The sequence below is a fragment of the Halichoerus grypus genome, chromosome 2 (genome assembly GCF_964656455.1).
Source record: "Halichoerus grypus chromosome 2, mHalGry1.hap1.1, whole genome shotgun sequence".
Taxonomy (NCBI): Eukaryota; Metazoa; Chordata; class Mammalia; order Carnivora; family Phocidae; genus Halichoerus; species Halichoerus grypus.
Window position 1 is genome coordinate 15,294,988 of NC_135713.1, and position 25,779 is coordinate 15,320,766.

Below are 25,779 nucleotides of genomic sequence, written 5' to 3' on the forward strand. Positions count from 1 at the left end.
CATGAATCATATATATGTATTTCTAATCATATATACACACACACGATTATATATGTACACATATACATATAATTGAAGGCTTGTTATAGAGCATAAATAACCTAATGAGAAATTACAGAAGGTTTCTTACCCAGTAGAAAAGGAAAAAAATAATGTATCAATTGTCTATTCTGAAGCAAGTTGAGAATAGAGAAAGCAAAAAGCAGAAATTACATCATGTGTGTTGTATAACTAAAACAGTCACAAGCACTCTCCCAGAAACCTAAGCTTTGAGGAAGCACATCTCTTGGCTGTAGGATGTTGCACCATGATTTATATAGACTTGCCTATATGTACAACTCTCTTGTCTAAGGCAAAGATATGAATTAAGTGTTCACAGGCGCAAACATGTTTGAGAATCTCACTGCTGGCCTCTGAAGAAGAGATGTAAGGCTCTGGTCCTTGATTTCAATAAACATGATTAATAATGTAGAATGACCTAACATGCAATGGTAGGTGTGGACTCCCTTTTATAGCTCTGACCTAATGCTCACTTTACATTCTTAATCTGGAAGCATACTCTCTTTCAGCATAATTATTGGAAATGCAATCAGAAACATAATCAGAAATGAGGCGAAAGCCAGAAAACGTTTCTAGTACACCTTAGGTTCTTAAATAGAAAGCTCTTAGACACAGCAACATAAAAATATTCTTTTTTTTTTTTTTTTTTTTCCAGTTGAAGTTTTGACTTCTGAAAAGAAAAGAGGATTCAGGAAGCAAAGAGTTTCCTCCCTAGAAAGACTTAGCAGAGCAGAATAATGAGCTCCTGAAAAGGGATATTGTGTATCTAACCAGAACTGCAAAAAATGTACTTGACTGAAGGCTCACTGAACTTGAACAAGAAAACTTTGAACTAAAATGAAAGAGGTAGGAAGATATATATGCATACATCTTATTTACTTTTATCTTATATGCAGAGAACAAAATTTGTCTTGTTGAAACTGCAAAATTAGGTGTCAAAAGCAACAACAAATCTCTAAACTTGAAGTATAATTAAAACAGTATAAACCAAGTATTATAGAAAATCTTGACTTCCAAGTTGATAAAAAATTAATATGAGCTGAATAAAGGGTAAGTAGGATGGAACATCTGTGAATGAAAGTGCTAATTATCAATGCCAAATAAAGGACAGTCTCTAATGACACACCCAAGTTTGGTTCTTAATTCTAATTCTCAATAGTTTGGATGAAGACAGAAGCTCATAGAACTCTTGGAAGCCAAGCAAATATATTTGGTTAGTATTGAAAAAGATATTGAAAAGCTAGCACAAAGACCTTAAACTAAAACAATGTGAAACAAAGATGCATATTAGATGGTAAAAATATCATATAGGAGAGATCTTGAGTAACAGTGATTATTTTGCAATATATATCTCTGAAAGCAGAAATAAGGGCATAGGGAGGTCAAAAAAAAAAAAAAACTAAAACAGTCTTGGAATCATTCAATAAATGTATGGGGTATCTATGCATCTCTTTATTGAGAAGACTGCACTGGAATACTGTGAATACTTTTGAGTCTACTAGCTTAAAAGTGCTATTTTACCCCAATGGGTATTTTAGAAGACTTTGGGATGAGAAAAAAGTTAGAAAAATATTTCATATGAAGAGTCTTTGAAGCAATAGTGTGAAAATTCTACATATCCCATATGGATTCAGGTGACCAAAGGGTCTCAGAAAATGGCCAGAAAAACTGGGAAACTCTCTTAGTAATTCATGTCTTTCTGAATATAGTCCATATATTCCTGATATTCCCAGCATCGATATCTTCAGTGTAATTTGGAAATAGCCTTGGATGTGGTTTAATCTTTCAAAACAGGTGACAGAGCATTCTTTCTTTTGATATATATTCTATTTCTTTTTCTTAAAAGGATATGGGCACATACAGGAGGAGGTAAGGAGACTGCTGTGCATATGTAAGTTCTGACTCATGTAGACACTTTAAAAATAGTGAAAGAAGTGAGATTTGGAGTCCTTTGAAAAGCAATCATAAGAATAAAATTCATTTTGGAGCTCTAAGAACTCCAGGGATTTTTTTCTTTTTTTTTTAGATTTTATTTATTTGACAGAGAGAGACACAGCGAGAGAGGGGACACAAGCAGGGGGAGTGGGAGAGGGAGAAGCAGGCTTCCCTCTGAGGAGGGAGCCTGATGCGGGGCTCGATCCCAGAACCCCGGGATCAAGACCTGAGCTGAAGGCAGACGCTTAACGACTGAGCCACCCAGGCACCCAAACTCCAGGGATTTTATAACAGATTGATAATTCATAAAAAATTTTTACAGTAAAATATATTGTTGAATAGAGAGGTACACTTGCAACCTCTCTGTATCTACAGGGACAGAAGGCCACTGAATATGACACCACGATGCAAGTTGCCTATTAGTTCTGGAATTCAGACATAATTTTCTGAAACTACTACTATGTGTCCTATTTTTTTGTTTAACCTTTTTTTAAAGATTATTTATTTATTTATTTAGAGAGAGAGCAGGGGGAGGGGCAAAGGGAGAGGGAGAGAGAATCTCCAGCAGACTCCACGCTGAATGTGGAGGCTGATGTGGGGATTGATCCCACAACCCTGAGATCATGACCTGAGCTGAAATCAAGAGTCAGATGCTTAGCCAACTGAGCCACCCAGGCGCCCCTTTTTGTTTAATATTTTGAGAGACCTTGAAAGATTCTAATCTCTGTGCTACTTGTGTAAACTGTAAAATAATTTAAGTTAAAATAGGGATGCTTTTTAAATACTCTCTGGTAAGTATATCTTGGTAAGTATTAAAACTATGTGTTCTTTAAAACACTTATATTATTAGACACCTAAACACTCCCTGCCATTTCATAGGATTCTTTGTCTGATAATGCAGGTCTAAAGATATGCTTCAAGCATAGCCAACAGGCTATTAAAATAATATTTCCAAATCCGTCAGAATAGCAGAAGTGTTTGAGATCCCCAGATGTGGATCTCAAATTGAACTAAACTTTTTTTTTTTTTTTTTTAATCTGTCTGAAGTGAAAGCTAGGAAATAAAAACTTAATTTCACCAGACAGATAAATATGCATGACTTCATATTGTTTTCATTTATTTTCTGGTCTTCCAGCAGCAATAAGATCATAATTTAACTGTGATCGGAGCCCATGCATGAAACAATGCTCTTTTGCTTTTCCGTAAAACTCCTTTCACATAATAGGTACTTGATAAATAATGATTTGAACTACACTCAGCAGGAACTTGTCTTCTGTTACAGTTTCCTTATTATGTTGACATGTATTAAGACATTAAAAAGAAAATGAATTTATATATCCTGTAACACTTCAGCAGTATTATCTCCTCATGCTCTCTACTAAACGTTCATTCCTTCTCTCCTGCTTCCTGGCTTCCCCTTCCTTTAGCCTCTAATTGCCCAAATATCAATTTTCAAACTCCAGTTCTTCCTGTTCATTTAAGTTTGTAAACATCCTCCTGGCCTCACTTGCATTTCTGCCAAGCCACAAATGTATGATCCAATATGTCATTATGTTCCTAGTTTGCACCCTGGAATGTCATCCCTTTGACCATCTGCCACACTCCTTCTTGATAATCTCTAAATCCCAGATAAACACAACCATCCAATGTCTAGGGTTTCTGCTTTCAGATTCATAAAAATAAAATATGTTGGCAAAATAGTTATAACCATCTCAATTTGTTCCACCAAGTATGTAGAGAAACTTAGACTATGCTCTCAAAGGAGATTAGTAATCAATCTATTAATATCCATTGTTTATCAGACGCCAGGCAGTAGCTATTCTGAGTTTCTTTTGCCATTTTCTTTTGAGCCCTCATCTTCCACTCACAGCAGGAAAACATCTTCCCCAAAAAGAAGCTACCATCTATCATCAACATTTTAAAACCACATTTGAAACTGCTCAATTCCTCTTTGCTATTCATTATGTCTGTATATGCAAGACTATGTATTAGAGACTTAAAAAAGAATATAAATACATCTGAAGCAAAAATATGAATCTTGAAGAATATCAGCAAATCTGCTCATGAATAACACATGAATTTGCATAAGTGTTAATAACAGTGGAGAAAGTGATGAAAAAAAAGAAGCTTTTAAAATAGAAATCCAACCCAAAATTCAAAATAATTCATGAACATATCACAATAATATAATACTTGTAGAGGTAGATATAAGAGTAGTTTATAAAAAAAGAAAAAAATATATATATGAACTATAAGAGAAACCCTCTACCCATTGTTGATCACATACCTTTAACAACTGCTATTATTCTTAGTAGGGAATGGATGAATCAAAGTAGATGATACTATGTTTGGAGTCACTAAACTTATAAACACTGAAGGAAATTGTAAGGATAAATCCTTAGCTTTAAAAAGTGAATACATAATCCTATTTATGAAGTTGTTTAATGTTTCTTCTGCCTCAGGGCAGGGTGGGGAGTACATGACTCCTATAGGAGTCATTATGTCCTTCCAACCATTATGGCAGAGAATAACCTACATTTTCACAAACAGAAACCAAAAACAAAGAGGCATGGAATGGTACAACTAGTCATATTTTTATTTGTTCTACTTTTATGTTTTTGCCTAAAGAATATGACTTAGCTGTCCTTTTGTAGTCACCATGAGTAGGAGTATAAAAAGGCGAGAGGAGGTGGAGTCTGACAAATACATTAGGAAAAATATATAGAAGTAAAAAAAAAAATCAACAGAGATTAAAAATAACTAAGAAGAAAACAAAAGAACATTTTCCTATCTAGAGCAAAAGGGCCACCAAAACAAGTCACTACGCTTGCAAGTCACGCTTCCCCATTTTAGGGTCAAGATGGTATGTGAACTCCTTACCCTCTCACAAGTCACGTTTTGAGTCTCTACCTTCTCGTAAAGGACAGTGTGATTCTATCAGGTGTGACAGCACTCATGTTAGTAAAGAGGACTGAGATTTGACTGGGAAGGAAAGGAGATGCCTAGGAGAACCAAAACAGTGAGTCTCAGCCTCACCAGACTGCAGGTAAGTCTGAGCAAGGCAAAACTGCTACCACATCCATTAAAGGATGTTTGAGGCATCATTTGTAACTATATTCTCAGTTCAGACTATGTGTGTGTTATTTTATTTAGGAATGGGAGAAACTGCTAAATGGTCTCTTGAAGCCCTGTGGATAAAAACAGAATTTTAAATGGTTATGCTCTGTAGAGAAATTAAGCACATTACAACACCAGCTGTGAGTTCTCATTTGAAGGACAAAAATAAACTATGGGAATATTGACTACTACAAATTTGATAATGCCAAAGAAGTACAAAATATACATAAAATCTCTGGTGGTTCCCAGTATGTATCAAACTAAATAACTGCATTTCACTACCAATGGACTGTGAAATCTGAAAGAAAGGCCCCCAAAAGACACTTTTTTTTTTTTTTTTTAACAGACAGGACTTTTTTTTTTTTTTTTAAGATTTTTATTCATCCATTTGAGAGAAAGAGAGAAGAGAGAGAGAGAGCACAAGCAGGCAGAGGGGCAGAAGGAGAAGCAGACTGAGATCATAACCTGAGCTGAAGGCAGACGCTTAACCGACTGAGCCACCCAGGTGCCCCCAAAAGACACCTTTTTAACAACCTTTTAACACAGTCCCACAGAATGGGAGTATCTACAAAGTGGAAAACGTATATCTAAAGAAGAAAACAAACGAATATGAGTAGTAGATGTTCTTGAAAGCAAATTATCAACAAAATTATGATAAGGATTTTCAAATTTGAAAGGCATATTAAATGTGATTTAGAGCCCTGCAAACAGAGATACGAGTGTACATATAGTTATAAATGATCTCTCCCCTAGTAAAATCTGTAAGATTTACAAATGCATTGACAATTAGAATTAAGCCTAGGAATTAGGCTGGCAAATCTCCTTGCATCAGATAAAACCTAGTCCCTCAAGAGGCAGCATAAAGACCATGAAGCAGAACATATTTACCTGGTAGACTAATGAAAATTTTATATTGGGGGATTAGATTACACTTTTATATTACAAAATGAATGAACAAAATTGTTGTGTACACAGAACCCTGGTATAAGCTTATACTCATGGATTTTGTGACATTATGGCTACAATTCATTTGCTATAGATATTTGGTTAAGAAGTTGGAATTAAACAATGGAGTTTCGAGGTTAAAATGAAGTTTACCTATCACAATTTAAAGATTAGGTGGTCAGAGACCTCTGGGGGGGGGCTCAGTCCATTAAGTGTCTGACTCTTGATTTTGTCTCAGGTTATGATCTCAGGGTCATGAGATCAAGAGCTGTGTGGGGCTCTGGGCTTGGTGGGGAGTCTACTTGAGATTCTCTCTCCCTCTGCCTCTATCCCTCCTCCCAGCCCCCTCACTCTCTCTCTAAAATAAATAAATAAATCTTTGAAAAAGAATAAGCAAATAAAGATTAGGTGGCCATAGGAAAAATTTTCATTTTCATGCTTTTTTTGTTGTTTTAATGTAATTTTAAAATGTTGTGACTTAAAAATTATCTCCTGAACTGTTTATTTTAAATAAAACTGTATTATTATTGATATGTTAGTTAATGATAAATAAGGTCATTATTAAACAAACAATATATATTGTAGAAATCCTTCACTTGGTTATTTTCCAAATCAAAGTCTTTAGTATTCAATAGGTAAGGGTCCTAATTTTCCAGATAAATATTGAAGATTTTGGTTAAGTACAAAATTTTCTATCCACCACCATTTGGTACTAGAACAACTAAAGGATTAATGGCAGAATATCTTTTTTTTTTTTTTTTTTTTTTTAAGCATGGAATACAGCACAGTGCTTAATACTTATTATGTTCTCAGTAGTGAATACAATGCCTATGTTTCTGCTTTGCCAATCTCCCGGGCTAGATTTTTCTAACTGATGTTACATTTTGTCATCTCTGCGCTGTCACAATTCCCCATCTAATTGAAAAGTATTCTCAGATTCACTCTACCTGGCGGAACATATTCTATCCTTTAAAGTCAAATCGTGTTCTACTTCTTTTGAACAGTACAACCTTTAGTGATCTCTTTAAAGTTACTCCAGTTTGTTTCTCAGACTGCCTTCAGTCTCAAGTTACATTTCATAACATCCTGGTTTCCCCAACTAGATGGCAAGTCCCCTGAAAGCAGGAGTTTTGTGTTTTAACTCCTAACATTCTGGACAGCTTAGATCACTCACTGCCTTATACACCACAGACAATGCATGCCATCTTACAGATTAAGTGGTAGGAGAAAACCAATGTTAATCTAAGACCTGACTACAATAATTTCTTTTAGAGGAAAAAAAAAAACACATTCTTTCTAAGGAGAGTAAGAGTGGTGATGAATAGTAACAGTGTGAGTCTCCTATAGAATGCTGGAAGTCAGTATAAATGTTAAGCAATGAAATGAAGCTCTGTGTGTGTGTGTGTGTGCGTGTGTGTGTATGTGTGTGTGTATTTCAGGTGCTTTTCTTCATTTTTAAATTAAATATAATAAATAAGTATATTCTTATTGAAAATATCCAAAGTCCATTTCATGGACATTTCTTAAGAAGCATGTTTTTTATATTATCATTATTGCTCATCCATGTGATTAAACTCTACACTTACATCGTTATTTCTGTTTGATGTGCAATTACACATTGTTCATTTTATAGTTTGTCTCTACCTTTTCAGGTATTTATTCTTATCTTATTTTCATGTGGCTGCTATATCTCCAAATATTTTATCCATGGAATTTTATTATAATTGATAGTTTTTAGATTTTCTGAGGCATTCAGTATTTTAAAATACTCTTCCCTAATTGTCATATGAGTGATATCCTAATAGGAAGAGGATTATTTTATTGTAGGTTTGTTTTTTGTTTTTTGTTTTTTGTTTTTTCAAATGTCACATAAAGAAGACCCATCGACTATTAGCTTGTAATTTTGCAAATGAGTACTTCAGGACCATTTATTTCCTTTACAATTTAAATTCATTGTCTGGAAACTGGTAAAATTATTTTCTTATCCGTCAAGTTAGGGAATTTCTCTGGGATTATATATATATATATATTCTATGAATCTTAAATATTTCTTTATGCAGAGTAATTTATTTGGGTATTTCTTACTAGTTTCTATCTATATATTTATTTTTTAGTTACTTTCAATGTGTCCTTTATAACTTGTAGCCCTTCATATGTGATTTCAAATTCTTTATATTTTGATCTCTCTTCAGAAGCATGAAATAGTAAAAATTATCTCCATATCTCCATTTTACAAAAGAAGAAACCGAGATTAACGAGTCAGGAAACGAAAGATGTTGGCAGGGATGCAGAGAAAGGGGAACCCTCCTACACTGTTGGTGGGAATGCAAGCTGGTGCAGCCTCTCTGGAAAACAGTATGGAGGTTCCTCAAAAAGTTGAAAATAGAGCTACCATACGACCCAGCAATTGCACTACTGGGTATTTACCACAAAGATACAAATGTAGGGATCTGAAGGGGTATGTGCATCCCGATGTTTATAGCAGCAATGTCCACAATAGCCAAACCATGGAAAGAGCCAAGATGTCCATCGACAGATGAATGGATAAAGATGTGGTACAATGGAATATTATGCAGCCATCAAAAGGAATGAAATCTTGCCATTTGCAAAGACGTGGATGGAACTGGAGGATATTATGCTGAGCGAAATAAGTCAATCAGAGAAAGACATGTATCATATGATCTCACTGATATGAGGAATTCTTAATCTCAGGAAACAAACTGAGGGTTGCTGGAGTGGTGGGGGTGGGAGGGATGGGGTGGTTGGGTGATAGACACTGGGGAGGGTATGTGCTATGGTGAGTGCTGTGAATTGTGTAAGACTGATGAATCATAGACCTGTACCTCTGAAACAAATAATACATTATATGTTTAAAAAAAAAAAAAAGAAGAAGAAGAAGAGGAAGAAGATAGCAGGAAGGGAAAAAGGAAGGGGGGAAATCGGAGGGGGAGATGAACGATGAGAGACTATGGACTCTGAGAAACAAACTGAGGGTTCTAGAGGGGTGTGGGTGGGGGGATGGGTTAGCCTGGTGATGGGTATTAAAGAGGGCACATATTGAATGGAGCACTGGGTGTTATACGCAAACAATGAATCATGGAACACTACATCAAAAACCAATGATATAATGTATGGTGATTAACATAACATAATAAAATAAAAAAAAAAGAAGAAGAAACTGAGATACACTGAGAATAAGGACTTGGCACTGGTCTCACACATAATCAGCAGAGAACCTAGGTTTCAAATAGAGGCAACCTATTTCCAGAATCTACCTCTAAATCATTCTTTTCTGCTTTTCCACCTTATTTTTCTTAACAGATATTTACTTAAAATTTCCTCTGTGTCATACATCATGGCAGGAGTTAGGAATACAACCGGTAAATAAGTCAGACAAAAGTCCTTGTATTCCTGAATCTTACAGTCTAAATGGGGAGAGAGCCCACAGTGTGAAAATGGCTGTGATTAGGGAGATGCCAGTTATCATACAACCATCTGTCATTAAAAAAAAAAAAAATGGATCTGCTTTGGCTGATGACTCTTTGATACTAAGTGTTGGGTGGCTGAGGTGCTGGCCAATTTGCTCTTAAGGGCATTAACTTTTTCCAGTTATGATTCAGAGGGGATGGAGTCAGGGTTCCCCAGACTTTGGTGAAAAGAGGGAAGTGACTGAAGCTTGGTAGATGATAGAAACCAGGAGAGGTAGCAAAATGCCATGGGACTCAAGAGCAGGAGGTACCCAAGGACATGGACCCCACCTCTCAAGTCCCTTGAGAGAATATGGGAAAAGCACTGTTCTCTTGGGCAGTGTTGCTTCTTCTTCCATCTTTCTGATTACTAATTCAGTTTTCAGCAGTGTCCATTTGAGTTTTCTTATCTTACCAGAAATTTTAAATTGGCAATGTTTTCATGTGTCCACTCAAAAAGTCTGCATTGTTTTCTCTTTCTAGTAGTAAATGCATCCCAATATACACTAACTGCCTCTTTCAACCTACTTGATCCTTGTAATGCTTCCACTTAGGGAAATTCTTTGAGCTCTGATTCCCAGCAATTTCTCCAACATCATAAGGGGTAGTGAGTAGATTTGGGCCAGTATTTAAATATCTTCTTGTGAATCTCAATGCCACAGTGCTCTGGGGGTGACTTTCTGGATCTATCCCCAGGCCAAGTTTATTTAGCTGTACCTAGTTGGCCCAAAAGATTTAGAAGAATGAGTTTGAAATCTATTTTTAGGCTACAATTTCTTTCATCTACTATTCCTTTCAGATATCTGCTATGCTGGGCTGTTTTTTCACTGTACTCTGTTCACCCATACTTTTGGTACTAGTGCATGCTTTGAGCACGTGGTACTTTGGGAGAAGGAATGTAGCAGACATGGGAGAGTAACAGGGCAAACAAAAGCCAGAGAAATACAAAAAAAATCAGTTGAGGTGGTACCTGGCATGGAGTGACAATGTTGTTACCCAATCCAACTTTCAGAAATTTTACAAAGGATCTTGGTTTTGCTCAGTATATAGGATGGTGTTCTGAACCAATTTCAATTATTTTTTTTTTAAAGATTTTATTTATTTATTTATTTGACAGAGAGAGACACAGTGAGAGAGAGAGCACAAGCAGGGGGAGTGGGAGAGGGAGAAGCAGGCTTCCCACCAAACAGGGAGCCTGACGCGGGATCATGACCTGAGCCGAAAGCAGACGTTTAACAACTGAGCCACCCAGGTGCCCCAATTTCAATTAAATTTTAAGGAATAAATATCTGCAGCATATCAGTGAACATCCAGGGAGCCAGCATCTCTATGATAATTAGGTTACTACTGAACAGCATCCTTTCTTCTGAGTCCAGTTTGTATGCCAACTATTTAACAAAACTATTGCCAAACAGTTCTTGTTTTATAAAATGGAGGTCTAGGTAAAATGGTTTTTGACTGACTGATGCTCTTAGTGATAACAAAGAGAAGGCCTGAACATTCCAAGGAAGTATCTGTTTAAGGGCATTCAGGAACTGCTGAAGCAAGATAACAGGATGGGGCAAGATTCCAGAGAGGGGAAGCACATGAACAGGGGGCTGCTGACTACAATCCATTTGCTTGTACTAGAAACTAACGGGAAGACGGAATTCCAACCTGGGGACAGAGAAACTAGAACTTTCAGAAGTCTCCTGTGCCTGCAGTCAAATTGGAAATTGAGGGATCCTAAACACATGGCTGATTTTCCCTAAAGACATTTGTTAAATTAAAAGTTTAAATTGGAAGTTAAATTGCAAGTTGAGCAGAAATCTAAAACTCTAAGTGGAAAAGGCCTGGAATACAAAGAAGAGCTTTTTTTTTTTTTTTTGCCCTCTCTTTGTATTGAACAGGTAATAGTTATAGTTAGTGAGCGGGGCTATGGTCCCAGTACACAAACAAGCCCCCAGTTGAAAGTCCTAGAGGGCCATGTCCTAGCAATGGGGCAGAGATTGAATCTGAACAAAACTACAAATCAACCTTGCTTTAGCTCAACTCTGATTGGGTTAACGTAATGATCCCCCTCTCTCCTTGCTTGTCAGAGAAAATGGTGAATACTCCCTAAAGAAACACATTGTCATGTGGAGACTCTCCTAGGTCTGTACACTACATGTGACATCGAACAAAAATTTACTAGATATATCAAGACACAAGGCTATGTGTCCCAGTACTGTCTCTCCAATGTCCCTGATGAGAAACAAAAACCTGTCATCTTATTGAGACACTAGAGTTAGTTGACAATGATTGTAAAATTGTTAAGATTAATATGTTTAAGAAATATAGGAAAAAAGGAAGGACAGATAATTTCACTAGAGATTTATATCTCTAGTAAAGGAAAAAATTGCTATCAACCAAAGCAGTCGGTGTTTGGGCTATGCTTTCTTTGAATGGACATATTTCCTTTATTAGGACTGTTGTTTCTTGAGCAGAATATTAGCTGCATGCTGGTGTTTTTTACTAATACACTCACAGTGTATGTCACAGGGAATACTGAAAAATAGGCCCCAAATAAAGAAAATTTTATGTAAGTAGGATGGAACATGTGAAGAGACATTTGTTCTCCAAGATCTGACTTGCTATGAGGACATTAGTGACATGATATGATTGCAGGCATAAACACGGTTAAGGTATTTGTCTCTGGAATAAGCTTAGTATATACTTATGAATGAGTTATAATAAATGTTTGTGTTTTTTTTACAATAGTTTTTAGTAGGAATTAGTCCAATGATGTGTCAAGAGGGATTGAGATTTTACCAGACTCATGTGCTAACAGGTTAGTCTGCTACAGATTTATGGATGCTGCCAGAAGATACAAGACTCCTGGGTCAGATACAAAGGACTTCATTACTCATGTCACAGCATGCAGCATGGACTCTCATTCAGAACACAGAAGATAGTGCACCAAGATAGCCAGAGTGCCTCCTTCCAGAGCAGAGGGCAGGTTTATTTATCACCCCATTATATACATGTAAGGACAACCTCTGGGGCAAAGTCCAACCTAATTTCCTTGCAGCCCATTATAGAATATTGGGAATTCCCTAGTTTAAGGTCCCTCTGCTGTGAAGCAAACCCACTGCATGCATACCGTGCACCTGGGCCACTCCATGTCACTCTCTAAGACTTTGGGGTTCGAGGAATCAGAGAAAACATGAAGTTCATACTGCTTCCTATGCCGTGAGAAATGAAGCATTCATCCCTGACCCGGGAATAGAGAGCCTTGTGCCAGCATCCATGAAATTGGGTCAAGACTCACTGCTTACCATGTAGGTAAGGTACAATGTCAACATAAAGGTGTGAAGGCTCTTATTATACATCTTCAATGACTACTTGGTTGTTGAACCATTGACATTCCCAGATTTTGTTTTTATTTTTGACTAATGGGATGCATGTGACATTTTTGTTATTGTCTTCTTATGTTTATGTGTAAGATCATTAATAGTTTTGAACACATGTTCATATGTTCATGGGTTTATTTACTATTTTATTATTCCTCTTCTGTTAATTACTTATTTATATCCTTTAACTATTTTGTTTCCTATTTGGAATGTTTATTTTGTTTTGTAAATATATTCATGATACTAATCCTTACTCATTTATAAGTATTGCTATATCTTACCCCAGGTTATAACCTGTTTGTAAGTTTCGTTTAGAAATCATTTGATGCAGAAATATAATTTTAATATTATCACATTTTTTACTGTTTTATGAATGTGCTATTTGTATCTTTTATACAAAATCCTCTTCTACCCCATTATATAAAATTTGTTCACTTTATTTTCTTCTAAAATTCTTAAAATATTGCTTGTACAAGTAGTTCTTTAATTTATTTTTGTGCATGTATTTGAGAGATTCTAATTTTAGTTTCTCTAGATACATAAACAGTTGATCCAATTCTATGTACATTTTGGATTACCCTTTCCACAATGGTTAAAAATGCTACCTTTGTCTTCTATCAAGTTCATATGTTTATATATAGATTTAGTTATCTAATCATTTTATTTCAGTCCCCTCAATTTGTTCTCCTCTTCTCCTTATCTATTTCTGTACTCCTACCATATTTAAGGAGTACTTCATTGTTTTGTGCTGGTTTCAGACTATTAATAACCAATGTTGTGGTTGTACCAGTGCTTGTGATTCTTACTATGATTGCAAGACACTCTTCAGCAATAACCATCAGGAAACTTTGGAAAAAAGGCTTTTTACTTACATGTCCTGGAAAATTACATGGCACGTCTGGGTCCACACAAAGACGTGGAAGGTAGAGAGAAAGAGAATATGGAGGGGGGGGCTTGAAGTTCTGCTGTTATTGGGGTCAAGGGTGGGTCCTATGGTTTTGGGGGCTCACTCTATCGATGAATTTAAAACATATAAATGGGAATTTAAAAAACAAGGAGAGAGAGAGAGAAGGCCCAAATGATTAGTTATCAAAACCAATTAAGATCTCTAAAACAAAGAGTCTCAGGGGACAGGGGAAGAGGCCTGGATCTTTATCTAGTCCTGTGGCTGGAAATGTGTTTATTCCAGCTAGCCCTCTTTGAAGTGAATTCCCCTTTGAAGTAGGTGCCTCTTTGAAGTGGATGCCTTGGCAATGGAAGCGTTAAGTCATGCACTTGTATTACAAAAAGAAAAGAAAAAAAATCCAACTGTCTGGGTTTACGCTCACTACATTCATCTTTATAATGTCTTGATATCTGTTAGCATATGCCCTCTTTTCTTCTCTTTCTGCTAACTATATATCTCCTTCATCTTCTTTTTAATACATTCTTGCTTTTCTTAATGCTTTGCTATTTGCATTTTATTAACAGATCACTAAATTCAGTTTATCATTAAAATTATATTTATTTTATAGATTAATATGAAAATCTGATTGCTCTGATTCACTAATTTGGTAAATATATTATTTTTCTTGCACGGTTTTATATTTTCAGTAACATTGCTCTTTACATAGGGTAAACTTGAACATTATACATTGGATTTGTTTTCCTCTAATGATTTTAGAAAGGTTTTGGGCTAATTTGTTTGATTCATTTTTGCCATTTTAAATTGTACCTGATTTACTACTTATTCATATTTTTTTAAATATAGGAAATCTATCCATTTTGAGGCATTTAATTAGCATTCCAAAAAATTGGCAAAGTATCTCATTATTACTGAAGGTGCTTTTGTAGATTCTCTTAAATTTTCATATAGACAATTTCATCATCTATTAACAAGGATAATCTTGTGTTTTGTTTCTACTTATTATTATTCTTTTTTTCTTTTTGAATTGAGAACATTCTGTACAATGCTGATTATTTGTAGTGCCTGAAGTCATCCTGAGACCAGAAGAATGGCTTAGACAAACCTATCAGAAATCACACATTCTTAGAAATGTGACCTAAATAAAGATCTTATTTTAAGACACCAGGTTTGGGATTTGTTTTTGTTTTTTGTTTTTTTTTCCAGCAATAGTTGTTTCTTTTGAAGCAATAGGCTAAGTATTTCTAACTTTTTATATCAAACTTTCTATATCATTTGAATTTGGTGTATTTCATCTAAGCAGCATATATATATATATATATGTGTGTGTGTATATATATATATTTACATATATTTAAATATGATATAGCTTTGATTAAAAATGATATTCAATCTGATAATGGCCACAGTATGTTTGAATGAATTTCTACTTTCTTCTTTCATTTTCTATGCTTTTACTTTACATCTTTTATTCTCCTTTCTGGTCTTCTGTTCTATTGATAAAATAAGTTTTATTATTTAATTTTCTGGAAATCATTCCTTGCTTTGGAAAACACAGATTTTCATGCTGTTAATCTAGTGTTTACTCTTCAAGTTTTAACATATGAAATGAAACATCATTACACATTTTTTTCTTATTATATTCCGCAGAGATCCTGAAAACAAAGATTAATACAATATTTGCCAAAACATCAGTAGCTAAAAGTAAAAAGCTTATTTTTATACATTGGTTAATAATGAGTCTTCCTTGATTCCTGATAGCTTACTATTTTTAACTAACTCTAGAGAAGGTTGATAATAGCAAATTATTTTTCATCAGCATTTTGAGCAGACGATTTTTATCAACTTCTGCCATCTATTTTTTTTTTAACCAGGAATCTAGTTATTGGGGCGCCTGGGTGGCAAGTCGATTAAACAACTGACTCTTGGTTTTGGCTCAGGTCATGATCTCTGGGTGGTGAGACTGAGCCCCCATCAGGCTCCACACTCAGTTCAGAGTCTGCTTAAGACTCTTTCTCCCTCTCCCTCTGGTCCTCCCTCCCTCCCGCCCCACGCTCGCTCTCTAAAAAGATCATTTAAAAATCTAATTATCATTGCTTTTTAATTATTTCGCATTTTCTTTTTGATAGTATAAAGTTCTTCCTCCTTATCTTTGATGCTTAACAGTTTTAAATTGTCATATCCAAGTATAGATTTAATTTTGTGCTTGGTTTTGGTGTTTATGTTCCTCATAAGGGTCCATATATTTGTATGAGTGTATTCATTTTGGTATGGCTATTCCATTTTTAATCTCATCTTTACATATTACTACCTCTAGCTGCCATGTGTTTAGAGAAAAGGCCATCTTTATATACGGTATGATTAATTCTCCCAATGTTCCAAAGTGAGTATTTTATTTTATTTATTTTGTTTATTTATTTAGTTTTTTAGGGAGCAGAGGGGCAAAAGAAGAGGGAGATGGAGAGAGAGAATCTCAAGCAGACTCCATGCCCAGCGTGGAGATCTACGTGGGGCTCAATCTCACAAACCTGAGATCATGACCTGAGCCAAAATCAAGAGTCGTACACTTACCTACTGAGTCCACCCAGGCACTCCTAAAGTGGGTATTTTAAACCCTAATTTATGGATATACAAACTGAGCTCGGAAAGTTAGGTGGCTTGGCTTATCTAGCATAATCAAGCCTGCTTGTATAAGCACATGCTTTCAGCTGTACATTTGAATCTTTTCTAGAAATTGCTGTTACCTATTCAAAAGAAATTTTCCTGTGTTATTTATAATTTTATCAATTCCCAATATTTTTTAAAATAGTCTTACAAATAGATTAAAACATCTTTATCCCTACTCAACTGTCCATAGGCCTCAGATACTTGACATAGTATAGCTGGTTTAAGCATTCATAGTTACGGTTAAAACAAAGGTTAAAAAATTTACATCAGCATCATAAACCCTTTTAAAAGTGCGCATATGTTTGAAGGGAATTCCTTAAAATGAGCTCCCACCACTAGTGATGTCAAACCATTGAATTAAGCCCTTTTGAGTATATCCATTCATTAAATTCACAAATTCCAGATATAAAAATTTTATATAAAGAACTTTTATATAGTCACTGAGTGGGTCTCAACAATAGTAAAATTTTCTTGTTTCTATTTTACTTACATAGGTTAAATAACTTGAATATAACACACCTTTAAATCCAAGTCAAATTTTCATGATAATATCAATTTAAAATTACTTAAAAAATGTAAAATAAAATCCTTATCAGAATGGAAAAAGAAACAACTGAAATATAAATATAGGGATCTAGATAAAGTCTACTAAGGCAAAAAGTTGAATGTTCCCCAAATTATGTAACTATCTGAAATATGAGAAATATGAATAGAGTTTTTTTTTTTTACATATTTCACACAGTCAATTACATTAAATATATTTGGGATTGTAGAATGGGACGTTCAAATGTACATAAATATATAGCAATCAATTAATACAATTTGTCATACACAAACATGCACAAATATGTATTTCCATAGGTAAAGCTGACCATAGGGCAGTTAAAATGAGAGAGACAAACAAGCAGCTTTTTATTTTCATATAAACTTTGTTATGGCCACATGTACAATTTGGTATCCTTGTTATGATAATTTAAAGAAGCTTAGGAAAAATGGACATAATGTTTTAGTGAGTTGACATTTAGTGTATATATGTATATATATATATATATATATATATATATATATATATATGTTTGAAAATACATCTCCCTGAAGGGTACAGAGAGGGAATTAAAGAATTAAACGTTACTCCTAAATGAATGCACTATTGTTTCTCTCATAGGATTCTGAGGCAAATGTTAAATCCCAAATAACAGCATATTCAGATAAAAGTGATCAAAGATAGTTTTGGGGAAGAAGAAAGTTGATACAAATCAGAACACTGCACACATTGACTGATTCAATGTTTCCTTTACAGCAAAGTGGAGTTTTATACAACCTTGAGAAATCTACCAAATAGGGAATCTAAAACATGAGACTCTTCTCTAGTTACTAAATTATGGTGTTCTTTTTCCCCCCACACAATACAGAAGTTTAAACAAAAGTAATTCAAAATTTCCACAATATTCTGCAATTATGCATATTTTCTACCCATATTTGGAAAAATATTCATAATAAGAGGAAATATAATTTGTATACCACATCTTGATAGCCTTGCTAATGCAAGATGAGTTCAAACATTGAATTTCCTTTCTTAACTGTCCCTAGGACATATTTTTCATTTTTCCTAATTTAAAATTTTTCTACCTCCTAGCAATTGCAAGCAGCTCTCATAAACATGTTTGTCAGCTAAGATTTCTCTTAAAATTTGCCCAGAGCATATCACATGTACATTTCTTGTTTAAAGGGATGCTTCTGAATAAACTCAATGAAAGTTATTTGTACATATGGCTCAATTTTAAATACAAGCTATTCACAGATCATAATACATTGACATCAAACTGACTTTGAATGCTGATTTGCAAGCTGTTCATGGGTATGTACGAATAAAGCAAAACTGCTCAGGCCTATTCCACATGAAGTCAAAACAGATATCACATAGATTAAAAAGTGTATGTAAATCATGTTCACCTTCATTGTCCTTCAGAGTGAAGTTTGGGTTTATAGATAGGTGTTCATCAAGAAAGAAGTTAAACCTTGGTCCATTTGCAAAATCATCTTTATCCGTGGCACTGATGGTATGAATTACCTGAAGAGAAAAAGCAAAGACTAAATTGGAAACTTAATTTGGCTTATTCCTTTGATTATAATTATATTATAGCATTTTTAATTACCATCACAAAAGGATTTTTAAAAGACCCCTGTATCCACCTTGAGTCTTTTCAAATCCAAGTAATAAATGTCCCAGCTAACTGGTTTGTTCTTGCATGAGATTTTAGGACACACGTTATGGAACAATTTATAATCATCCACACTTTATTTTTTTAGCATAGCACAAACATTTAATTTTTTTTTTCTTTATCACCCACAGTACCTTGGGGCCAATTAGCTGCAAGATTTTATAAGAACACCTATTTGAGGAAACAGGAAGTATTGTTTGTACAAATATAAATATCCTAGTGTTCGTGTAGAACAGCTTTGCAGTGTATGTTGTTTTCAGTAAGTAAATGCAAAAACAGTGGAGTCATAATATTTTTACTGTTTAGGGGACCTTTGAGAGCATGACCTAGCCCCTCTATTTTAACATAGCTAAGATTAGGAATGTGAGACCCCAAAGAATTGTGATGTGCCCCCAAACTGTTAAAATAGTGCCAGAAGCAAAACCAGACTACTCACAGTTTTATGGAATACTTCTCATATACAGTGGTTGAGAGAAAATAATTCTAAAATTCGGACTATGCACATTATGGAGCAGAGGAAGTTAGAATATATACGTGAAATATTCCAGGTGGCTTATGAACAGAACACAAATTTCAACAGCGGTAGCCATTACAGTCTTAGGAAATATCCAAACTAATATGCAAGATAATATTTTCCTCTTTTAAAAATTAGTATCCTAATGCTTAGGTGTCCTTTTCCTAGCCCTTCCTTAGAGAAATTAAAAGAAAGAGAGGAAAAGGAAGCCATAAAAAGAATGTTTCCTGGGGCACCTTGGTGTTCAGGTGGTTAGGCGTATGCCTTCGGCTCAGGTCATGATTCCAGAGTCCTGGGATCAAGCCCTGTGCATTGGGCTCCCTGCCCAGCAGGGAGCCTGCTTCTCTCTCTCTCTCTCTGCCCCTCCCCTGCACCCTGCCCCTCCGCTCATGCTTTCTCTCTCTCAAATAAATAAATAAAATCTTAAAAAAGAGAGTGTTTCCTGCATGTGAAATATAGTGTGTTCATTTCAAAAATTGCTATGATTTCTAAAAACATCTTACTCAATTTCATCCCATTTCAATCTTTCCCAAGTGAAATAATATACCAATATGTACAACAGTTAAAAGCTAAATTCCTATCCATGCATTGAGTCCATTAGTTGGTCAGGGAGATGAGGATGAATGTAAAAGTACTAAGAAGGAGTCATCAGTGACAGTAGGACCAGAAAAACATGTGTCTTCATAAAGGGGAAGTGAAGAAAGTGCTTTGGGCTATGGAAGTGTTCTATTTCATCCATATCTGCATATGGCTCTCTATTGCTCAGAATGTACTTTCTCAGCAAGAAATTTAGGTAAAAGCTTCCCCCAACCCCCACATATCCCAAGAAGTCTCTATCATTCTTCTCTTCTTTACTTCCCTTCACACTATTAATTTATGAGCTGAAAAATCTACATATCTCCTTGTTTTTTGCTTTCTTTTTTGTTTAAATTACAGCTGGTCTCTGAATGGATCCTTTTTTCCCCCCTTGTTATTGATTTTTGACTTGATAGGAGAATAAATTGATGGATAATTGGAAGCAATCTGACAATTTTTCTCAAGTGTGAAAAGCTCCATAGAGTTCAGAGAGTGTGTAATCTGAGGAAAATACCTACGTTCTCAGGTACTTAATATAAAACTGAAATAAAAATATCAAATTTTCAAGATTGTGTTCAGGGTTAAATAAAATAAATACAAGTTTTTTTTTCAAAAATAAATGTCCTATCTCCCCTAATCCTTGCTCATTTTCATTCTCCAATGCACAATCCTATTTTCTCGATGATACTTCATAACCTACTGATACGTTTGCAAATTCACTTCTTATCTTAGAATGTGGTTTTGGAAGAGATTGGCAGAAAACAATTTATTTAAACCAACTAAATTATTTTATATTTCCTGTTATTACTAATTTGGGACAATTATTTCCTTCCCGTTTTAACTTTTTACAAACGAGCTTATTCTATTTGTTAAACACTGATATAATTTATATTATATCTTTACTGTTTTACTGTTATCATTAGTAAAATATACTTTCCATTTTTATACAGGTAATTTCAAATCTGAATTTACTAGGAAGCTCACTCATGGCAAATTTATCTTTTTTTCTTCTTTTTTTTTTTTTTAAAGATTTTATTTATTTATTCATGAGAGACAGAGAGAGAGAGAGAGAGAGGCAGAGGGAGAAGCAGACTTCCCGCGGAGCAGGGAGCCCGATGCGGGACTCGATCCCAGGACTCTGGGATCATGACCTGAGCCGAAGGCAGACGCTTAACCATCTGAGCCACCCAGGTGCCCCAAATTTATCTTTCTTAAAAACTTCTTGATCTCGTGTCCATAGCAAAAGATGAGCTGATTGCCATGTTTTGTTTAAGAGTGAACCATTCGTTTTGAATTCCTTAAGAATGCTCCTCATGCATCCATACTTATTCTTCCATAATGCTCTGAAAAATGCTTCCAAAAACCTAGAATGTTGCTCAGCTTTTATCTAGAACTCAGAGACAGCCTCTTATTAGGGAATGGTATATTCAATTTTTCTGTTTACTAATCACCTTTTCTCTTTCAGTAGGAGATAGATTTCCATTTTTTGTTTCCCTAGACTTTTATTAGGAAAATCACCTCAGAAGTGAACATGTCTGTGATTTTGAAAAGATGTAGGCTTCTGGCAAATATCTAGATAAGTGCCATGTATACGTCATCAATATTTTCTATGCTTTTGTCAGTTATGATTTATCTACACTGTGCTACCTGTGCCCTCCATTTGTGTAAATTGTTGATGATGTACAATCCATAACAATTTATTTTCTGTCTCTCAATCTTTCTAACTGAACTTAGATGTTTTCTATCATGTGCATATTATGTAATTTGTGCATAAAGTGTTTGATTATTTTGAAAGACCTGAGAAAAACACAGTCACAGATTTATTCTACTAAAGGGGGGAGGGGATCCAAATTGATAGTTGGTATTTATAAATAATTACCAAATATTATGGTAATTATTGCCCATGGTAATTTTGGTAATGCCCATGAATAACGATTCACTTTTAGCAGAAACTAATTAGAATCAATTCTGTATTTATTTTACCAAATAAATGTATCACCCTGTTTAAATGTATTTTCTATGGTCTATTACTTCTTGAGTAGTTTATTAAAGGGGGAAAACATCAAACTAGTCAGTGTCACAGATATATACAAATAATGTAGTCTTCTGTTAGGTAAATGGGCTAGTCCTAACTAAACATTTAAATTAAAAGAATATTCTAGGGGCGCCTGGGTGGCTCAGTTGGTTAAAAGTCTGCCTTTGGCTCAGGTCATGATCCCAGGGTCTTGGGATCGAGTCCTGCATAGGGTTCCCTGCTCAGTGGGGAGTCTGCTTCTCCCTCTGCCCCACCCCCCTCTTGTGCCCTCTCTCTCTGTCTCTTCAGTGAATAAATAAAATAAAAAAAAAAAAGAATATTCTATGGAACACACTGTATCTTCTTTAAATTAATCAATGAATTTGTTTATAATATAATCTCAAGTGGGATCATAAATTTATTTAATAATAACACTAACTTCTGTTGGTTCAATGAGTTGACCTTTGTAAAATCTTGATGTAAAATCTCTACTGATCTAGGTATTTTTTTCATACAAATTTTATTATTAATAATTAGACGTGATGAACACCAGGTATGCTGGTGTTAGGTGGTACAATTTTTTAAATATATGTTATGCTTCCTAAGTTTACTTTGTAATGAAACACACACACACACACACACACACACACACACACACACACACACAGAGGGGAAAGTCAATATAAATAAGATAGAAAACATTTCCATCATTTATATTTCAGTTTCTACATGTAGACCCATCTCATTTATTATGAATTCACTTTACTTTGGGAACTGACTTCAAATTTCATACATGCATGATTTTTTTCTTAATATTTCTTTCATGCAAGGTACTTAAAAGATTTTTTTTTCAGAACAGGAAAATTTATTAACTCAGAGAAATATATTGTTGCAGTTCAGGTGCATTGATACCTGATTCAACGTGAACTTTGCTGTTATATGGAGTTTAAATCTCTGCTTCACAAAAGACACGTCTCTCTGCCATGGTCACGTGCTGTTATATTTAGATGCACAGCATCCATAATAAAAATATCTATAATTCTAAAAGCAATCATTATAGAAAGAGGAGACATTGTACAGCTGGGCAATACAAATATGCTTCAGAAAACCTATTTCACAAATCATTATTTAAATAGAGTTCCCTATTCCTACTCTGCATCAAAATACGCAAAGTTTATCCAGAAATGCTACAAACAAAAGGTTAAATGAACCAAAAGCGGCAGAATTAAGCAATAGAAAGATTCAGATCATTTCCCTTGTAATAGGTTAATCATAAAAAATGGCCACACAGTTTGGCAATGGTTTGTTTAAATAAGAGTGCAATAAACAATATTTTCAAATGGCTTTTCATTCCCTCAGTAAAAAGTTTTAATTCATTTTGATAAAACAAATGTTTAGAGAAACAGATACTTAAGCAATATAAAGAACCCAAGTATCTTTTTTTTTTTTTTTAAGATTTTATTTATTTATTTATTTGACAAAGACAGACACAGTGAGAGAGAGAACACAAGCAGTGGGAGTGAGAGAGGGAGAAGCAGGCTTCCTGCGGAGCATGGAGCCCGATGTGGGGCTCGATCCCAGGACCCTGGGATCATGACCTGAGCTGAAGGCAGACGCTTAACGACTAAGCCACCCAGGCGCCCCCAGAACCCAAGTATCTTAATGTGACATCTAAAATCATACAATATTAAAGACAACAATGATGTTAAATATGAATATAGTTTTCAAAGGATAATAACCATAATCACATAAATAAATCGATATACATTAGATCTTAGGGGTGCTAAGTCTTGTGATTGCTTTCTGAAAACAGTAACAGTTCTCTGAAGAAAAGAAAAATACTATATAAATGGTTAATGGGACCCAGAAGATAAAGATACATTTTTGTCACAAATTTAGCCTTCTCTAAAAAATGGAATGGCTTCCCATGTGAGGAGAATAAAGTAATCCACATTTAAAGGAATTTGAGACTCATCTACTCATATACTCATAAAATTTCATGCTTGGAAGGGCCCTGAAATTCCGACAATTTTCTTTATTTTAGAGATGAAGAAAGCATTTGTCAATGTCACATAAATCATTTCTTAGAAATGCTCAAATTTTAAGAGGCCAAAATTCTAAAATTTTAGGGAACCAAAATTTAAATTAAAAGAGTTTAGAATACTTTAACTTCATTTAACTTCATTTGTCTTTCTCACTTAGGATCTCTCGTTTCCATGTATATGACGTCTATTTTAAACTCTGGAAAATGTTCCTTTGATTTCTATTTATTCATTAATGATTTAGTTTTTATGAATATATTTATTGATTGTGTTTGTTTTGAAGGTTCCTTATGACTCCAGGCTGCCAGTGTAATTATTTTTCTTTTTTACCCAATAAAAGCTCTAGAGTGTACCTTATGGTAAGAGATTTTCACATTTTTGTTGGCTTAACTCTGAGATTTTCTGGTCTGTTGTTGAGGGATATTTTGGTAGAAAAAAGAATTCATGGGGCGCCTGGGTGGCTCAGATGGTTAAGCATCTGCCTTCGGCTCAGGTCATGATCCCAGGGTCCTGGGATCGAGTCCCACATCGGGCTCCCTGCTAGGCGGGGAGCCTGCTTCTCCCTCTGCCTCTGCCCCCCTCTCTCTCTCTCTCTCTCTGAGTCTCATGAATAAATAAATAAAACATTTAAAAAAAAAAAAAAGAAAAAAGAATTCATGATTGTCAGTTATTATCTTGCAACTGTTGGGAATTATCGTTCCATTGTTTTCTGGGTCTTATCTTTCTTTTTTTTAAGATTTTATTTATTAATTTGAGAGAGAGAGCATGAACATGTGTGTGCATGGGCAAGTAGGGGGAGGGGGGAGGAGCAAAATGGGGACGGAGAAGAAGAGGGAAAGAGTCCAAGCAGACTCCATGCTTAGCGCAGAGCCTGTCTAGGGGGGCTTGATCCCACCATCTTGAGATCACAACCCCAGCTGAAACCAAGAGTGGATGCTCAACAAACTGGGCCACCCAGGTGCCCCTGGGTTTTATCTTTCTTGGATGAAAAATTAGCTTTTGATATTATTCTTTTTAAGGTATTATATCTTTTAAAAATCTTTTTACTTTTAATTAAATTTTCTATTTTTTTTATAATTATAGATTCATATACAGTTGTAAGAAATATAGAGAGATGCTATGTACCCAGTTTCCCCCACTGGTAACATCTTGCAAAACTATAGTACAATGTCACAGGACAAGAAAGTTCACAGTTTCCTCCTCATTTAATACAAGGCTTCACACAAAGCATTCAATATAATTTTATTGGTATGATGAATGTATGTATTAATGAGTTCATTTTTTGATTTACATTTGGGTTCTGGAGAAAATTTATTTTCAACGATTCTCAAAGAAATCTATTTGTACTTAAAATAAAGCTTTATAAAATTATTTTCACTGAGCACAAAAATAATATTGAGGGATTTTGAGGATTATACCTAAAATAATAGAAATAGAGCTGCTTGTTTTTCTCCCATTCCAACGATAAGAAGGAAACAATTAACTTACCTGGCCAGGTTTTGAATTTTCACAGACAACAATATCATATTCCCTGGCAAGTTCGGGTGGGTTGTCATTGACATCCAGAACTCTAATACCCACTGTGACATGGCTCAGCAAACCAGGATTGTCTGTAAAACATGCAGGGATATATTTAGTATTTCCATGCACACTTTAGAGGCTTGGTTTAAAACAAATCTCCTTAATACTGTAGCTTGTCACTAACTCCATATGCTGCAACAGGACTTTTGGCAAAAGACAACTTTATGATGGCACTCTTTGCTAGGACTCGTTAACTTACAGAAAAATGAAAAATGAACACCAAGGCATGACATGAATGCTAAAATGGTATTTTGTCATATCAAGGAAATTACATGCTATTCAGGAACTGGGGTGGGGGAAAGTTGTCAGAATTCATTGTATGCTGTCAGAGTCTAAGGGATGAACAATTGGTTTCATCGTTAAT

General features: G+C 34.9%; 1 protein-coding gene across 4 annotated transcripts in view; it reads right to left on the reverse strand.

The window, feature by feature from the left end:
• The window catches only part of CDH18 (cadherin 18), a 458,591-nt gene that overhangs the window by 12,025 nt on the left and 420,787 nt on the right, over window positions 1–25,779 (reverse strand). For all 4 annotated transcript variants that reach the window (XM_036064734.2, XM_078066588.1, XM_036064737.2 and 1 more), the window contains exons 9-10: window positions 25,323–25,444; window positions 18,420–18,537 (exon numbers count right to left, since the gene is read on the reverse strand). In XM_036064734.2, coding sequence (XP_035920627.1) covers window positions 18,420–18,537; window positions 25,323–25,444 — 240 coding nt within the window. The remainder of the gene's footprint in view (window positions 1–18,419; window positions 18,538–25,322; window positions 25,445–25,779) is intronic.